General features: G+C 37.7%; 1 protein-coding gene across 6 annotated transcripts in view; it reads right to left on the bottom strand.

The window, feature by feature from the left end:
* Window positions 1-451: 451 nt before the first annotated feature.
* The window catches only part of TMEM196 (transmembrane protein 196), a 143,409-nt gene continuing 123,977 nt past the window's right edge, over window positions 452-19,883 (bottom strand). For 2 of the 6 annotated variants that reach the window (XM_061413665.1, XM_061413666.1), the window contains exons 3-5: window positions 18,072-18,326; window positions 16,546-16,619; window positions 13,796-13,877 (exon numbers count right to left, since the gene is read on the bottom strand). In XM_061413665.1, coding sequence (XP_061269649.1) covers window positions 13,871-13,877; window positions 16,546-16,619; window positions 18,072-18,326 — 336 coding nt within the window. In that variant the 3' untranslated portion in view covers window positions 13,796-13,870. Of the gene's footprint in view, window positions 1,855-7,678; window positions 7,849-8,108; window positions 8,241-8,838; window positions 9,041-9,845; window positions 13,878-16,545; window positions 16,620-18,071; window positions 18,327-19,883 lie in introns of those variants that run through there. The other 4 variants (XM_061413663.1, XM_061413664.1, XR_009735814.1 and 1 more) reach the window with 3 other exon arrangements.

The raw sequence follows: 19,883 nt of genomic DNA on the forward strand, positions 1-19,883 counted from the left end.
TGTTGTGTTGCTAACCGCATGGACTGTAGCCCTTCAGGCTCCTCTCTCCATGGGATTTCCCAGGCAAGAATACTGGAGTGGGTTGCCATTCCCTTCTCCAGGGAATCTTCCCAACTTCCCAACCCAGGGATCCAACTGGAGTCGCCAACATTGGCAGGAGATTTCCTTAACCACTGAGCCACCAGGGAAACAGCAACACCCCACCCCACCCCACCCCCAACCCCCTGCATAGTTAACTACCACGCTATTTCTCTTCCCCACCTAAAGATAAGGTAGCTCTCCATCTTTGTAAATTACCGCCTTCTTGTTTTATGTTAATTTTATGTTAATTGCCTGGTCTTCCTCCTGTGCCTTCCACGGACCCCAGCTCACTAAGATTGGGACCCTGATATCAGTCTAGTTCACCACTGCAGCCCGTTATGACTCAAAAAAAAAAAAAAAAAAACCGAAAGAAAATTCATACTTTATTGGCAAGACAAGAAAAATTTAAACATAAGGATTTTGTCTGCTGGTCCCCCTCCCCTTTAGTGTGTATTGTGCCTGCACAGTAACCAGACCTCTTTAGGAGATAACCTTCCACCGCAATCCTGTAAGGGGCCACGATGACTCCCTACTCACTTTGAAAGCGCATATCTGGACTGTATAAACTGTCAATGCATCATTTGATGTATAACCCTTTGTCTCAAAAACGTATAGTATATAACTGTGCTTTGCCCTCAACAGGGAGACCACTCCTCATGTTGTGGAATCCAGAGTCGCAAAACACAGTGGAGTACAGTTTATTACGCCAGTGAGTCCAAGGGGAATCAGTTCCCAACAAGGACCCTGATGTTTCTGAGGGGCCCAGTTTTATACACCCCCACCCTGCCCACGTGACTTGTTACTTGTTAGCAACCTCTTTGTTGTATAGGACTGAGTTTTACAACAAGTAGGTGCTAGGAGAACAAACAATTAAGGTTAAAGAGAGGGGAACAATGATTATACATCAAAGGGGGATGTCTCCATGATGAATCTAACAGGGGCAGCCTGACCTCAACTACAATCTCCCTTTGCCATCTGCAGGGAAGGAAGTCTCCAGGAGACCTGGTTTTCACTAGCAAGTTTCCTCACTCCTGGGCAGGGTTCAGGCCCAGTTCACATCCTGTCTGTAAGACGCATGACACGATTCAGTATGGAGTCTCTCCTGCTTCCCTCTCATTGGCCCCAACACTCAGAGCTTTCCCCAGGTTTATAAACCTCAAATTGGCCTGAAAACAATTTTCCATTTCTTCCTTAGATTGACTATTAATTTCTTGTCGACACGATACATGAATGAATGTATAAATACATAAACGAATGATTAAAATAACAGGTGATGAAGAGCTTACAGTCTAAGTGATGAAATATGCATCTAATAGATGTTTATGCCTAGATCCTAAGTGCCAAGAGAAATGTATATCAATTAGTGGTATGAGTATAACACCCTCCCATGTGCCCTAGGTACTGTGAAAATGCCTAATCTCTCTATACCTGTTTTCCACTTGTAAAATCAGTGTACTATAGACATTATAGAAGGTTTAAATAAGGTAAATAAAAAGCGTTTTCTTTAGTACTTTTTAACTGACTCCAAATTTAGCATGAGATGAGAATGGGATAAAACTGCTCCCAAAGCCCAATGGTAAATATGTTACGTTTACAAATGATTACCTTGCCTTTACCTTGATTTTGCTGCAAAGCCCTGTAGCCTCTCAGTGTTAGACTCTGTAGTCCAGTATTCTCAACCTGGCAGAACCTTAAAATCCCCTGATGCCTAGGGGGCATTCCAGAGCAATTTGGTCAAAATCTATCTTTGAAGTGAAGATGTATCTAGATTGTCTGCAGATGATAAAACATGAATAAAAACAATTTTTCCAAACACAATTTAGTGAAACAATAACAATAACCAAAAACAAACAAACAAAAACAACAGTTGGACATCAGAACAATTAAGTTAAAACAAAACTTACCTGAAATCAACTAACTCAGGTAATGATTTTACACAAATGTAAAATATGAAGTAATTTTGTAACTCTTTGGATTTTTAAAGGCAATTTTCTTGTTTGACTTTGAAAACTTTTTAAGTTTTTAGTGCCTTACATCTGCTTTGACTGTTAGCCACTAACCACATGTGCCATGATTTCAAGGGATAAAAGAGTGATTCAGCCTGCATGTAAATGATGACCATCATGGAGTGACTTACCCAATACCCAGGGAAGAAAAAAAAAACAAGTACCATGAGATCCCTCCTGTTGTTGAAGATTTTGGTTATTACAGTTCAGTTCAGTTGCTCAGTCGTGTCCGACTCTTTGTGACCCCATGAATCGCAGCACGCCAGGCCTCCCTGTCCATCACCAACTCCCTGAGTTCACCCAAACTCATGTGCATCCAGTCAGTGATGCCATCCAGCCATCTCATCCTCTGTCATCCCCTTCTCCTCCTGCCCCCAGTCCTTCCTAGCATCAGGGTCTTTTCCAATGAGTCAACTCTTCACATGAAGTGGCCAAAGTATTGGAGTTTCAGGCTCAGCATCAGTCCTTCCAATGAACACCCAGGACTGATCTCCTTTAGGATAGACTGGTTGGATCTCCTTGCAGTCCAAGGGACGTTCAAGAGTCTTCTCCAACACCACAGTTCAAAAGCATCAATTCTTCAGTGCTCAGCTTTCTTCACAGTCCAACTCTCGCATCCATACATGACCACTGGAAAAAACATAGCCTTGACTAGACAGACCTTTGTTGGCAAAGTAATGTCTCTGCTTTTTAATATGCTGTCTAGGTTGGTCATAACTTTCCTTCCAAAGAGTAAGCATCTTTTAATTTCATGGCTGAAATCACCATCTGCAGTGATTTTGGAGCCCAGAAAAATAAAGTCTGACACTGTTTCCACTGTTTCCCCATCTATTTCCCATGAAGTGATGGGACCAGATGCCACGATCTTTATTTTCTGAACGTTGAGCTTTAAGCCAACTTTTTCACTCTCCTCTTTCACTTTCGTCAAGAGGCTCTTTAGTGCCTCTTCACTTTCTGCCATAAGGGTTGTGTCATCTGCATATCTGAGGTTATTGATATTTCTTCCGGCAATCTTGATTCCAGCTTGTGCTTCTTCCAGCCCAATGTTTCTCATGATGCCCTCTGCATATAAATTAAATAAGCAGGGTGACAATATACAGCCTTGACTTACTCCTTTTCCTATTTGGAAGCAGTCTGTTGTTCCATGTCCAGTTCTAACTGTTGCTTCCTGACCTGCATACAGGTTTCTCAAGAGGCAGGTCAGGTGGTCTGGTATTCCCATCTCCTTCAGAATTTTCCACAGTTTATAGTGATCCACACAGCCAAAGGCTTTGGCATAGTCAATAAAGCAGAAATAGATGTTTTTCTGGAACTCTCTTGCTTTTTCGATGATCCAGTGGATGTTGGCAATTTGACCTCTGGTTCCTCTGCCTTTTCTAAAACCAGCTTGACCATCTGGAAGTTCACAGTTTACGTATTGCTGAAGCCTGTCTTGGAGAATTTTGAGCATTACTTTACTAGCGTGTGAGATGAGTGCAACTGTGCAGTAGTTTGAGCATTCTTTGGTTATTACAAGAAACCCTTTATTTTTAGATGTTTTAATATAGTGCAAGGTGAAAAGCCTGGGTGCTAAATGTTTCTTTCTTTTTTAAAGGAAGTCGGACTGACTGCTTAGAATGTATTTCTTGAGTGAATGATTCACTTTACTAAGGAGACAGAAATGTTAATCAGTTAAGGACTCTAACTGAAGCATGACTTATTTCACAACTCATGTTTTGAATTACTAAAAATCCTCACTTTTCGTAGACACATGACCAATGCTGATAAAGGAAGAAATTGTGAGTCAGTAAAATGGGTTGCTTATTTTACTTATCCTCTGCCTGAAACCATCAAAGTGGTAAACACTACCATTTTAACAGACCTGGGAAGATGTCAAAGGGGCACTGGTCTTGGCCAAAGTATTGGGACTGGTAGTCTGGCAGAAAATAATTCAGGCAAAACGGTCTGGCTTGCAGGAGCCAGATGCCACAGTCGGGCTGTTTTAGATATCAGTCTTCCCTCTGAGACCTTTGACAACTTGTCTAGCTTTCGTAAACTTCAGCTTCATAATTTGTACTGTTCTGTTCGGTTCAGTCACTCAGTCATGTCCGACTCTTTGCATGAATTCCCATGAATTGCAGCACACCAGGCCTCCCTGTCCATCACCAACTCCTGGAGTTCACTCAAACTCAGGTCCATCGAGTCGGTGATGCCATCCAGCCATCTCATCCTCTGTTGTCCCCTTCTCCTCCTGCCCCCAATCCCTCCCAGCATCAGAGTCTTTTCCAATGAGTCAACTCGTTGCATGAGGTAGCCAAAGTTTTATACTGTAAAGGTACAGAAAGTTGTGCGGATTAAAGGAGATGACAGTGAAGCACAAAAAGTGTTTATACTAAGTGATTCTTTCTTGAGTCCTTGACTGACACTTCAGTTTAATATGCTTGATTCAGTTTCATTAAGATTGTAAAGTTGAACATGGGAGCAGAAGCTTATGATCTTTTTGAATGAATAGCAATGCAAAGCCCAGCACTAAAGAGGAAAATTTGGAAAAGATTATGACTAAAAACTGGAAAATGCCTTGGCTCCACTGATAGGAATACATATATATATATTATATATATATATAGGTGTTAGCATGATTAATTTCAGCTCCTCTTCAATTTACTGCCATTGTAAGCAATCTAATTACATAAACATTTGATTCAGGGTAAAGCAATTAAAGATTTAAATATATCCTCTTAAAATAAAAAATCTATTGATAAAATTCACTCTAGATATGAACTATGTATACTGAGATGACAAATTTATAATTTCACTTTGTTAATAGGAAAAATTAAAATAGTTTCAGTACAGACTAGCTGTTTGAAATAAATGTGTTCAATTTGTTAAACAGTTTTATTTTAGTTGTTCAATAAATTGTGAAATACATTACTTTTAGGGAAAATACATGTATAAAGTCAGACATAAAATTTACCTAATGGGTTTTGGAAAGGAAGATACAAAACCCCCAAATCTGAACACAATATATACCAACCATGCAAACTACTTGTAATTCACAAATGTGCCAGCAGATGTCAATCATGAGCTTTAAATTTATAAAGTTTTGCTTTAGCCCAAAGTACTGTAGGAATGGCAAAACCAAGGCAACTATTTATTGACAGCTGGTTTTTATGTGTAATCCTTCAATAAAGGATGTAAGGTCAAGTTTTGACTCTGAAAGCCCTTCCTACTGGCTTCTTAGATTGTTGAACTAACCAATCTACACTGTGCTTGCAGTGAAGAAAAAGAAATAAAGCACATTTCATTACTTTTTATTGAATATAATAGATTTTATATTTTGCAAGCTATAGCTATTACTGAAATATATAGAAATACAATGACTCAAATACACCTGCCTAAAAGGTAAGACCTGACTGTTTTAATGAGGTTACATTTTATTGGTGGCCCTCAAAGTTAGGTCCCTGGCCCAGCAACAGCTCCATCCCCTGAGAGGTAGGTGTGCAGGTTCTTAGGCCGCATGCAGGCCTACGTAATATCACAATTCTGGGATGAAGCCCAGGTGATCAAATACCTGCTGAAGTATGAGAAGCAAAGCCTCTAAAGCAGCTTGAAATACAGAAGAGAGGCTCTGAATCTATGACTTTTGTTCAGGTATAACTGATGTAAATACAGTAATAATCAACAATGTAGTTGATGATTTCTTTATTATTATTTAGTGCTCAAACACAGTATAGTCTGTCAAATAAAGAACATGACTCAGAAGGTTAGAAGCCATGACTTAATTTCCAAGCATTTCTTATACCAAAAGAATTTCAGGTTTATGTTCCCCTTTGCATTATACTGAAAGGGATAACATTATGGTACATTTTGCATTACAACCTAATGAAACAAATACAAACTAAGTCAAGACAGGATTATTTCCAAGGAGTAAAGAACAATCTTCATGAAGGAAAATAATTTTCTACAAAACATGTATTATTCTTATTTGCATCAATACATGTGTATGTTCTATTTTCTCTAAGGCAAAGCCAAATTTTCCTGCAATTTTGTCCCTGAGATAAGAGTCATTTTAAATTAACAACAAATATACCCAGGCACAATTTTTTTTTTAAAAAGAGAAGATATACAAAATTGTTTATTGGTGTGATAATTTTATCCTAAACACTACTATTACTACTATGTTTCAATTCTCTTACTATTTGAATTTTTATTAATTCAAAATTTCTCAAAGAATACATAAACTACCAGTTTCCATGAAGAATCAGCGTTTACTCAACTCCTTCAGTACAGAGACAACTTTTTTCTCATCTGTAATATATAAATACAGATATATTTATAGTTTTAATAAATAGACTATTTGTAAATCATATTAGGTGCTTATGAGGGTAATAAAAAGAGCAAAAATCATAAGTATTCATTGTATTTTCACTCTCTAGAAAATGTAATTATTTGTGTCTGACTTTTGTGGTAACAGATATAATAGTGTTGAAACATCCTGATCTTTATGCTTAATCTCCTGGCCATAGTTCAGATATTCTGACTATTATCTAGGGACATGTGTGTTAGAATTTCCTCTCTGTATACATGTGTGTAATATGTACGTGTGTATTTGTTTAAATGTGAACTTTAAAATATGGACTTGGATAAAATGATAAAATCAAGTAAATCTTTTAGCTTCACCTACCTGAGGTTGCAAGTATCTATCTAGGTATCTATCAGTGATTACCAGGAAGGCTAGATGAAACATTCTAGTTGAAAAGGATTGGCTTAAATAATTAACTCGGGGCATGCGTTTGTGCATGTGGGTGTACACGTGTAGCTGTGTGCACTGCTGACCACTGGGAAGAGGTTACAAAGGTATCAGAAAGGCTGGGTTACCTACTGAGGATTTGGTGCCTTCTTTCTATAACTTACTATCCTTTGATGAAAAGGAGAGTCAGTACTTCTCTTAAGGCTCTATTTCCTTCTTAATTAGATGTTACCGTGACAGTTTCAACACCCCTCTTTCAAGGCTTTCAAATCTGAGGAATCTGGCCAATAAAATTAATCATGGTGACTGCAAGGGTGTCCATGGAAATTATCTACTTCCATCTGTCTTTAGCTCCCTGCAGAACATAAAGAAAACAGTTTCCCTTTCTGTTTTGTGAGTGGTACCTTAAAGCTGTAGTTTAATAAACCACTTGCTGGCTGCAGAGTTTGTGTAGGTGAGAACTTGCAGATCTTAGACATTAAATATATTCCAAAGAACATGGTGTGGAAGTTTGAGAGTGGAATGTAGATAAAATGAAATTTAAACACAGTGCATTTTAATGTAGAATATACTCTCAAGTCATTACCCAAAATGCATACTAACGGATCATATTCTCTACTTCCTCTTATGACTACAAGATGCTCTTGATACTTTTGTGCTCTTTACAGATTATTAAAGTAGTGAATCTATCTTTATCCAGTGACAAAGTGGACTTTCCCACTTGTGGAAAAATGCAACAGTGTGCAGAATTTACAAGGGAATACAGTACATAAAAGCCACATTTGTCAGTAAAATAAAACTCTGAAACTCCAAAATTCACACTGAAATGGGTATTTTCAGGTGAGGAGGATAAAGGACTTACTGAAAGCAACTCTCTCCCCTTGTGTCTCACTTTGCTTTGACATTGCTTTTTGTGATTCCTATTGTCATGCACCATATTGGCTTTAGAATGATACTTGCTGATAGTGTTAGCTCTGCTTGAATAAAACTTCTTGATATTTTTTGGTGCAGATGAGTAGGCCAAACTAGAGACTGAAAAAGAAAAAGAAAGTACAAGAAATGAACAGAACTAACATATAAAAGCAGACTTTTGTTCATTTTCAAATTCGTTTTCCTTATAGACTACTGGTCCAATGCCCTTACGAAGCTTGGGGATGGTGGGGCGGAGCAGAAATGATCTCGCCTTGGTTTCTCACTTACAGCTAGCTCCCTGCCTGTCTCTGATGACCACCTAGATTTTTCAACCTTTTTACATTCAAGGTATAGAGAACTCAAGCTTTCCCTTTATTTACCTGAGATCCTTCCTCTGAATTCCTGTTTTCAGTTTGAGCACATGCTTGTTTGCCAGGAACCTAGTTTGTTGAAGGCCTGTTTGCTGAGAGTGAAGTCAAAGCTTGACAACCAGAGAGAGAAAGTCTCGAGGCCTAGGGCAGGAGCCAGAAACTGAAATCACCACAGCACCACAGAGCAGATACTTGGATCGAAGCAGCAGAACAAGTCAAGGGGAGTGGTTCATATGGGGTGGACTTGTGGTTTGGATTTTAGACCTCAGTGTATATAAGTTGCATGATTTGGTTGAATGACTACGATTCATGGGTATAGCCAGATATGACCTCACCTTTCAGGTGAAATATTGATGTCTTCCCACCTTTTCCTTATTTTAAATAGAATAAATACTGCTAGGACGATAGAGGAATATTCACATTTATAGACAATGGACAGTATAATAGCACTTCAGAAATGCTGCAGCACCACAGGTTTTACTCACAGACAGCAATATGCTAACATCGCCTATTAGGACTTCAAAACTTTCCTGCAATTTGTTGTACTATAAAGGACACAGCGCCTTTCTTTCATTCTTTTCTATTTTTCTCAGATATTTATGTGAAAGTATGAATATACCTAGGACAGAAAAAAGACATGTCCCAATCATAAAAAACGTTGGGATGGTGATGGGGGCAGGGGACCTCTAGCAGCTTGGAGCACTTCGAGTTCATTGAAGGGAACAAGATTCAGTGTTACCTCTTTCCTTGGCTGACTGACCATTACGGACAGAGTGAGGCACAGCGCTGGCTGATCCAGCCACCCACAGAGGAAACTGTGGTTCTTCTTTCCTGGGCAGCAAGCTTGGAGGCCCCAAGGGATTTCTTCCAGCCCCAGCTCCAGATGTTGTTGAAGGACAATTGAGGTCCTCTGTCTTAGTGAGTAGGTGGGGACAAATATCCTGATGGATTAATAAGAATAAAATAATCAACAAGAGACAATGCAAATTTGACAAGATTTGGGGTTTTTCTGTGAAGCTCCCCGAGTCTCTCTAGCAATTTTTAGTAACACAATACATTTTGGCTTCGGGGGGCAGGATTTGCAGCACCTTGTGTGGCAAAAGAAGCAGAGTCTTTGGATGTTAAGGTAGGAAAACCTTTGAAATCACTAAGTCTTCAACTCATGAAAAGGAAAGTGAAAAATGTTCCTAGTTTTAAAGATTCCTAATTAAATGAATGTGACCTACCTACAATTAGTTGATGCAGATAATTCTAAACTATTAAAATAGTGCAACACATTTTTTTAGATCTAGAATTTGACTTTTCACAATATATTTCTTGGGAAATACATCCCTAATAAGAGATTATGTATTCAGTAGATAATTTTCCTGGCAAAAAAGAGTTTTAAAAAATACTTTACTAGGCATCCACATTTCCAGCAATTTCTGAATTAGTTTCCTCTGCTATGAGTAACTGACAACCTGTGATTTATGGACTTGGAATAATTGAATTTCTTGGCTGTCAGATACTTTGAGTAAGAAATATTACATATGTTTCCAGAAAAATGATTTAAGGGAGAAAAAGAGTGAAGTGATGCCAAGTTCTGAAACTGTATTTGGAAACTGTGTTCTAACCAAATGGTACTTAAGATGCTCTCTCTAAGTTTCTGAAATGTGTTCGCTAAATAATGTTTGAAAATGCAGTTCTAATCATGCTGCTTTCCAGTGAAGTCAATGAAAACAGTGGAGAGCAACTTATTGTTCTCACCTTCTCAAGCCCAAGAAATGCAGAATTTGTCAGTGACGCATGGTGAGGAGCTGAGTCAATTTCTTCAAGAACAGGAGTTACACAATATTTTATCTGTCAAATATAAAATATTGACTGATTTAGTGGCATCATTGCACAAACAGATTTTTTTTAAATGTTACATCTCTACCACAACTTCTCAACTTGACTATGTGTTTGACTTACACTGGAGTCCGTATGTAGCTGTTCAGCACTTGGACCGTGACTAGCTCAACTGAGAAAATGAATATTTGATTCTGTTTTAACTAATTTATATTTAAATTTAAATACTCATGTGGATAGGATTGTGGCTACTGTATCAGATAACACAGTAGACCTTAGAACAGTGCATTTATGACCCTGAGCAATTCAAGTCTACACTTGTGGGTAGCACTAACATTGGTTGCTTGGGATCATATTCATGGTGTTCCTCAGTGGTTCTAAATTAAGGGGTAATACTTCCCTAATTTGGGGCTTCCCTGGTGGCTCAGAGGGTAAAGCATCTGCCTGCAATGCAGGAGACCCAGGTTCGATCCCTGGGTTGGAAAGACCCCCTGGAGAAGGCAATGGCAACCCATTCCAGTATTCTTGCTTGCAAAATCCATGGACTGAGGAGCCTGGTAGGCTACAGACCATTGTGTCACAAAGAGTCAGACACGACTGAGTGACTTCACTTTCACTTCCCTGATTTAGAGAGGTGTAAATTTGTTAGGCTATTTTTTATTGTTACAATTGAAGTGTCCTCCTGGGTGGTGGCCCAAGATGCTTAATGGCTTGAAATGTATAGCACAGTCTGCACCATGAATTACTGCTGCTGCTGCTGCTAAGTCGCTTCAGTCGTGTCTGACTCTGTGCGACCCCATAGACGGCAGCCCACCAGGCTCGCCCGTCCCTGGGATTCTCCAGGCAAGAACACTGGAGTGGGTGGCCATTTCCTTCTCCAATGCATGAAAGTGAAAAGTGAAAGTGAAGACGCTCAGTCGTGTCTGACTCTTAGCGACCCCTTGGACCGCAGCCCACCAGGCTGCTCCATCCATGGGATTGTCCAGGCAAGAGCACTGGAGTGGGGTGCCATTGCCTTCTCCGACAATGAATTACTGTCCACCCCAAATGCCAGTAGGAACCAATGTGACAAATCCAAATAGGTCAGCCAATTCTCTGAATATTTCAGCTGAAGGATTCATTTGTGAGATCTGCAATTTCAGTGCTATCTATAGTTAATTCTATCTCCTATGATCTGTATCTTATTTCCTCCTGCCTCCTCAAGGTTCTTTTATCATGCTCATTTTGTTCTGTATCCTCAACCACTTCCTGTTTATATTTGAACATACTTTAATCTTTCCAAATTATGTCAACTAGGAAAAACTAAATACCATTTCTTATTTCACGTCCTCTAGCTGGGACTCTGCCTCATTCACAGCATCCTGTCCCCTGCCAGTCTGAGAACTGTACATTTATTCATCTAGCTATAGGGAGAAGGGACTATTTCTTGTATTGTGATGGAAAGAATGTTCACACCATATGTAAGTTTCAAAACACACCATTTATTACACAGACAAATCAATAGAGTTTTCATACCATGTTCCACTTCTAAACAACTATATATATGTATGTGTAGAGACACACACATATGCTGAAAAATTTTAAACAGAGTTCACTTCTTTTATGCTTATAATTACTGGACCTTTTAGTATCTAGTCTCCATGGCACACTACCATATTAGTGTCACATTTTTTTTTTTCTAATTTAGTATCACATTACTTTTTCCCAAGGGTAGGCTCATACTAAAACTGTAATGTAGTCACTTAAAATATTCTAGTTCAAAGTTTTTTGAAAATTTAGTTTTCAAATACTTGACAAATATCTTCCTAACTTCCCCTACTTACCTCAAAAAGAATCACTGCACATCCCAAATAAATGATTCTAAATAACTGAGTCCTGAAAATGCTGGGCTAGATATTAAAATAATTAAAGATCTATCTATACTTGGTTAAATACATTGTAGATTACTTGGATAACTGTGATGATGGCATCTCTTCTTAACTCTATGTCAAAGCAGTCATGTGCCTGCTTTTGTCCTTTATGGGTGATTTCTTTATTATTTCAAAAGGCATTAAAACATCTTACTGATATATTATAACTCTGTATTGTGCAAACATGTCTACAAAGAAATGCCACCTAAAATGAGAGTTGGTAGTTATTCTTTCAGTACAAAACTACATCCTTGCATAAATTCAGCAGAACCGTATATACACAAAATACCTGTATTATATAATTCAGATTTTCAGTGTTTAAAAATCATTCATAATTATGGCATCAAATAAACAGAAATGAATTGCCACAAGTTATATTCTCATAAATATTTTCAAAGACCATGCTGTTTTCTCTCCGATATATAGTATCATAGGTTAGTATTTTAACATTCCTTTATGGAAGTGAAGGACTGAATCTAGCTATTTAAACATAAGCCTATCCTTTGGCTTCCTTCTACAGAGATCTCTTTCAGGTTCTTTGGGTATAGGCATTCTTGAGAATGATCTGTCTGTATTTTTCCATGTGAATTGTAAAACAAAACAAAAATCCTAAATTAAATTCTAACAAAGCTAACTGTAACTTCATCTTTTGGGCATACATCATCTGTCCTTTTATATAACTTTAATTGGGCTATAATGTATTTGAAATATAAGTGTTGTAATTGCAAGTAATTCTATCTGTATTTAGAAACATGGAAGTATCTGAATTAAAACTGTTATGTTTATAAATCAATAATAATTGTCCTTTTATATAATTTTAATTGGGCTATAATGTATTTGAAATATAAGTGTCGTAATTGCAAGTAATTCTATCTATATTTATAAACATGGAAGTATCTGAATTAAATTATGTTTATAAATCAATACTAATTGTTCTTACATAAATACCAAAATAATAGATTGCCAAATATTTAAGCAGTTTGTCTTGATACTATTCAGACCACTCCACCCCATAAATTTCAGCCACAGTGATATTTACACATAACAGACATAATGAAAGAAATAAAACTAAGAAAATTTAGTAGAAATTAAATGTGACTCTGTGGGCAGAGAAAAGTCTTGAAAAACCACTTTCCCATTTCTATGGGAATAGAATCTTGATAATACTCCCACAGTATCACAATTTCTTTTCTACTACATATTTACATCCATGAATGTTATAAATATGAGCTATATAATATTTTCTATATTTACAAATATACACATACACACAAAGATACTTTATTCTTAGGCTCATTCACGAACATGCATGTCAATCTGCACAGTATAATCAAAAGTTACTTCTTTTCCTTAAGTGATATTCATTTATAACTCTCTGTTCTTTTGTGCAAAAATACCATACAGATTAGTATTCTCTCTCTCTCTAAAAAAAAACCCTCTTTTTATGTTTTGTGTTTTGTTAATTTACAAGAAAATTATGAAACATAGTTCATTCATAAATTGAAAGTAATTACAATGTTTTTACAACAAGGCATTGCTGAGGTTTTAAATTGTGGCATTCTTTGAAGCCATCGTCTTTCAGAACAAAGACATTGGTAAGTTATTGTTATTTCTTGATATTTATACTTTTTAATTACTTATATGAAATATGTCATTACAAATCTAACATTCATGCTAGTCAAATAGTGTTTGTGTAGAATATGAATCTTTCTATTTTATCTATTTTTTCTTTCCTGGAAAGTCTTTTATAGAATGGTGTGGAAAGTTGATTGAAATTACTGTATTAGAATATTTCTGGAAAGTTTTTCACCAGTAAGAAAAAAAAAAAAAGCTGAAGAAATAAAGTGAGGCAAAATTGAAGAAGAATTTCAGCGAGTACTCAGGAGAGAGAACAGCAAATGCAAGAACTATTTTAACTTATCTCCTAGTCCTTTGGTTTTTCTTTGCCTCATGAAAAATGTTCAGTTCTTTAAAATATTGATTATATTCTTCCATTAAATATCAGCTGTGGTCCTCCATTGCTCATGTTGTCTGTCATTTCCTGTTAGGAAAATAAAATTAATTAAAATTCACTTTCAGAATAAGACATTAATTAGGTTAATTGGTTTACAAAACAGAAATTTCAAGCCATTGAAAAACTTGCTGAGTTTGGGGGGAGGACAAGGATTAATATTGCTGATTTTAAGAAAATGAAATCTCAAGCCATCTTGGAACCCATGAAAATGCTCAAGTGACAGTCTCTTAGACCAAAGTCTTCTACCCACAACAAGAATTTAATCTCTCCCCAGTCCCCTCAGTCTCCCCTAACATTCTTCATCTCTGTTTTGGAAAGACCTCGCCTAGAAAAAAGATGCTTAAATACCCAAGATGTTCCGAGGTATAGGTTTGTCTGTTGAGCATATCAACAAAATGCCAACAGATGCTAGGGGTTACCTTTACGGTGTAGAAAACTCTGTGGCCTTTTCTGAAGAACTGAGAAAGGCAACAAATGGACTGCCTGTCTGTAACTGAGCAACCCTACTAATTCACAGCAGGACACACTGCTTTCCTGGCATTGTCACTCATACCCTAAAAAAACAAACTGTAAAAGCTCTTAACATGTTTTTTAAGAGATCAATTACTCAATAGTTAAAAAGGAAAGCTACATGAGGAGGCAACAGAAATTTTAGTAAAAAGGATGAACTTACTCAAGTTTCATTTGTGATTTTAGAAAATATGTTGAGAAAAATTCAGATGCTTTGAATTCATATGTTTTGTTGAACATTAAACTCTTCCCTATACAATGAAAGGTAATAAGGAGATGTGAGGCCCATTCACACTTATAATGGTTAGTGGATCATATAAATAGCATTTAGGCAGAACTATCTAAAAATAGATGAAAACATCATTCCACTCTTGAACAAACCTATTTGCAAAAGTGCTGTAGCAAAGACTCCAGTGGAAAGAGGTTTTCTCAATGATCTCAAGCCTATCAGGTATGTCTAATGTCTGTCTGGGTGAAATAAAAAAAAAAAAGAAAAAAGAAAGTAATGTGTTTGCTTTTGTAAACTTTAGAAATTCTTCCAAATCTTTATTTCAAAAATGAAAAGATATCTATGCCTCATTTTTATTCCCTTTTTGAAAATTCAGTACAGGAGAGAGAAAATAAAGATGTTTACTTCTTGTCTTTGGCGGTTCTGGAAGTTGCTTAGGAGAGTCAGGGAGGGACTGGAAGGTAGAAATTGGTTTGGTTTTGGAACTATGCTTTTGAAAACTTTGGTGTCTTTTAGAACAGGAGGTAGCGTGTCATCCAAAAAAATTCTGAGAAAGAAGACAATGTACAAAGAAGACCCTTCCTCTCCTCACATCAAATCCATCCCCATGCAAAGTGCCTGGCCCCTTACAGGCCACAGGGGTCGTCTTAATATGTCTTAATACATACATTATGTGTACCCTGATTTAGTGCTGAGGAATTGCCTGAAGCCTAAAAACTTAACCAGTTTAGGGTTAAGTCTCCAACAGAAAGTGAAGTCCTTTTGGTGCCCACAGTCTGCCTTTATGTCTGGCGGTGGTTCAGTCTCACTGAGAGGCTGGCTTTTGCTAGAGATATGCTCACAGAAGTAGGTCTACAAAAACACTGGGGTTGCTGGGATGAGGCTAAGTTTATTGATAAGATACCTGATTTGCAGTTCATTTTAGAACTCACTATTGGTGGCAAGAAAAATGGAACTGTCTCTCCAAAATGGTCTTTAACAAAATCTACTCATCCACCTGTAGCTCTTCCTTCTAGCAGGAAAAAAACCTTTTTCTAAGGAATTTATAGAAGTAGGATTCTTAGATGCCGTTTCCTCTCCTAAAATAGGTTTGCATTCAAAAAGTGTCTTAAAAATAATAAAAACTTAATCTAAGGTATAATCTTTTATTGCAGGATTAAGAAAAAAAATCAGTTTTTAAAAATCTTACAGAAAGAAAGAATTTTCTTAACTAAATTCACCCTGATATGGACACAGTGAAATCACTGATAGGGAAAAACAGTTAAAATTGGTTTTTAAATGGATGAGTATCTTCAGTTTATTTGCAAATAGGCATGTCCAATTTGGCAAAAGATTGTATTTTAAATCTGGCAGGATTAAATGACTGTTGGCATATGGATATACTTTCTGCAGTTGGGCCACGTTATCTGTGTAACTTCTTATATTTCTTATTATATTATTTAACCAAAGCAAGAATGGTAACTATTTTAAGAAATCTGAAATATATGAAATAAATATGAACTGTCTCATATCATGTAAGTTCACAGGAATAAAGCTTCTACACATAAGGTTAACTGTGTTAGTGTCAAACTTAGGTTATCTACTCATGCAGCTTTGGCATGAGAGCGATACAAAGTTTGCCTTTATCAGACACATCTATTATTAAAAGCAAAACTGTTGTCTGTGAACGATGATACGGAGTCAGTCATGACATGGCAGAGAATAAAGGACTCATGGATCATCCAAGCAGAAATGTGTTTGGATGCTTAGAGGCAGGCTGAATATTTTAAATACTCAGCCAACTTGCACGTTGCAAGACTCTACAGGTCCTCAAAGTAGCTCTCACAGAAGCAATACTTTGAGGAGCAATATCACAGTATCAGTCCAGGCTGATCTGCTGGCATCATGGCTTCCTTGAAGAGGCAGTGCTTCCTGCAGTGACATTACAACATGGTAACTCCCTAGAAGTCAGCGTACCTTGTAGGTAACTCTGGTGTCGGGGGCACCACCGGGCAGCTGGGCAAGTCGGTTATTTCAATAGCCCTCAATCTCTAATGTAAATATAACAATCATACAATAAATATTGCACAAACATACATACAAAAACCTAAATCACACTAGTATAAAAATAGACACACAAAAGAACCATTATCCAAATATATAATGATAACCTCTTTTTAACAATGCATTGCTTTAAATTACCAGTACTATTTGTACCATACTATTTGTACTATTAACTCTTTTTGATGGGCACGTGTAGATCTGTTTAAAACCGCCTTCTTGGAACAATTCAAGAGCATCTATCCTCCTTATTCGAGTGTACAGATTGTATATGAAAGGGAAACACATAAACTACAGAGTACTTTTTTTCTCTAAAATCACACTATAATTGTATAGTGGGTGGTATACAAGCAGTAGTAGTATACAAGCAGTAGTATACAAACAGTATACAAGTTGTATACTACTTGTAACTCTTGCTACTCTTCCTTCTATTCTGTTGTTATGCAGTTTTATTTCCATGATATCAAGTAAAATATGATGTGGCCATTAGCTTAGTGAGTTTATCTTATAGTTGTTCTATCCTTTCCTTAACAGATCTGTAGGCAGGAACTGAATAAAGAAGTATGGGCAAAATGTAGAAGAAATATAGCATGTGTGCATACTCAGTCGTGTCGGACTCTCTGTGACCTCATGGACTTCCATGGGATTTCCCAGGCAAGAATACTGGAGTGGGTTGTCATTTCCTACTCCAGGGCATCTCCCTGACCCAGGGATCAAACCTGTGTCTCCTGCATTGGCAGGTGGGTTCTTTACCACTGAGCCCCCTGGGAAGCCTCAGAAGAAACATAGACAGCTCACTGCATCATTTGTCCTTTGATGCAATAATTATAACTCCTTGTTTGAATGAGTTTTATGAAACAGTTATGCAGGGGATACAACAGTTATGAAACAGTTATTTAAATGTTCATATACAGGCAAAGCTACCCAAATATGCATGAAATTTAGATGAGAATTAAATGAAGCTTTATGTGTGTTATAATATCTGCACTGATAGGCAGGGCTTTTTGTTGCCTTATTACAAGATCCCTTTATGCTTGCAAACCTAATTTACATAATCAAATGCATCTACTTACAGGCACAAGGGGTGAGTTAGAAAGGAAAACTCATTGGATTTCTAAATCTGGGATTATTCAGAGTGTTTTTTTAATTTATGTTTTTCCTCAGTACAATACATAAAAATCCATATTTATAAGACATTCAATACTTTATGAGTTCTATTTTAGGAGCTTGTTTTTACCTAGAGGCTACAAAATTATGTTGAAAACAGGTGTACCCAGAATTACAGGGAAAAAATAATAAACTCCTATTCTTGATCCAACAGGGCCAAACTTTTACAAAATCCAATACCTCAAGTTCTCATCTAAAGCTGCAAGTTGATCACCTAGATGTGACTGCAGTCTTCATCACTTGCTAGCAGTGAGAGGAAAAAGTACAAAACTCACTTTCTCAGCCATTTCATGAGAGTGATGCAGAGAATGCTCCCTTTCTGAGAACATCCTCCTCTGTTCATAGCTGGCTAGTCGACAAGTGAGCCACGAAGAGAGGGTGCAGCCTCCGATCCCAATGCATGCGAGAGACATGGAGGCGAGATGCAGCGGGTAGAGGGAGGAGGTCTTCTTCGTCACTGCCCGGAGGAACTGAAAATTCAGGATGCCCCCAATGAGCCCGCAGATGCAGCAGGCAGAAAAGAGGATCATCTGGTGAGAAAAAGAGGGGCCAGGGGGGTTTAAAGTGGAGGAGGTGAAGCTGATGAGCACACACTGCACATCAGGGATGGCTGGGCTACAATAGAGAGAAGGTGCTCTCGGTGCTTCTTGGAGCACAGAGGCCATCTTTTTGCCCAGCTTCTCTGCACTCTGACTCAGTGGAGAGGGCCTGCACTGCAGTGTCTCAGGCATTCATAGCCAACTATATAAAGACCAGGGATACAGCTTATGAAAATTCTGAAGTAAAATTTATCTGATAGTAGATTCAGATTTAAGTAATACTTGATATCTATAGTGTGCCGCTATGCCAGGAATGTGAAAAGGTAGAATCTCAATTAACTTACCCACTAATCCTCTGAGAGGTAACATACATATGGAAAACGAATGGTAAGCAGTTAACACTGTAGTTCAGGGACTGAAAATCCAGATTTTCAGACTCAAAATCCAAACATCTTCTCACTGAATTGTTATTAGTTCCACTTAGCTTCAAAACTTTGTACTCCTCTAACTGTGTGAGCTTAGGGAATTTAGTTAACTCCTTTTTTTTTTTTCATTTATAAGAATTTGATTGGTTTAGTATCTGTTTTCTCAACAGGCAAATTAGGGAGCCCACCCCTCTGAACTGGCTCTTTATTTTTCAAATCTTGTTACTCTGTGACACCACCCAGTAGATGTAACAAAATACTGTTTGGTGGATTGCTATGGAGAAACGCAGGATGTGGCTTCGCTTTTGATCCTACTCTTGATTTGCTCTGGGTCTCTATTAATAGAGCTTGGGGGATTTTATTCAACTTAAATATCGCAGGATCCCTGGCAGAACCAAGCACGATGCCTTCTGTGTGGTAAATGTTCTGTGCATATTTAATAAATTCAATTGAATATTTTAATAGCTTTAATGGCTTTATTATGTAATTTTTATCTGGGTTCAATTCTCCTATGGGCTTTCATGATACTTTTCAGTGCAATGCTAATTTAACAACCAACCTTATTTCCATCTTTCTCTGGAATACAGTCTCTATTCCGGTCACCTCCCTGGTCCCTCGATAGAGCTTGTTCATTCCTGCCTCAGTGGTATTTTCATTTCCTGGAAAGTATTTTGCTTCTTGCTTGGCTCCTTAAATGGAAGACTAACTCTTACTTCCTCAGAAAACATTCCTGGACACCTCCTCTGGCATAAGTCCACAGGGCAAACAGCTATATAACTTTAGATCATTAGATATTATTTTCTGTCGAGAGTTAGTGGAATTTAGCAAACACTTACTGAGCACCTAGCATCTATTAGGCCATGAGTGACGCAGCAGCTGTCATTACAAGAAAGAACAGCTCACAGTTGTTCCTCTTGAGTACACTGCCATCCAGTCTAAGGGAAGAGCCAGCATTGCCACGCGGTATGACAAATATTAAGAAAGAAGGATGAAAGGCTGCCCTTGGAGCAGGGAGGAGGGGAATTCAGCCCCGTCGGGGGTTTCAGACAAGGCTGCCTTGACAACTTATCATCTAGGCTAAGTGCATGGAGTTCCCAGCAAAGGGTAAGACCGTGGATGTGTG

The sequence above is a fragment of the Bos javanicus genome, chromosome 4, assembly GCF_032452875.1.
Source record: "Bos javanicus breed banteng chromosome 4, ARS-OSU_banteng_1.0, whole genome shotgun sequence".
NCBI classification, from domain to species: Eukaryota; Metazoa; Chordata; class Mammalia; order Artiodactyla; family Bovidae; genus Bos; species Bos javanicus.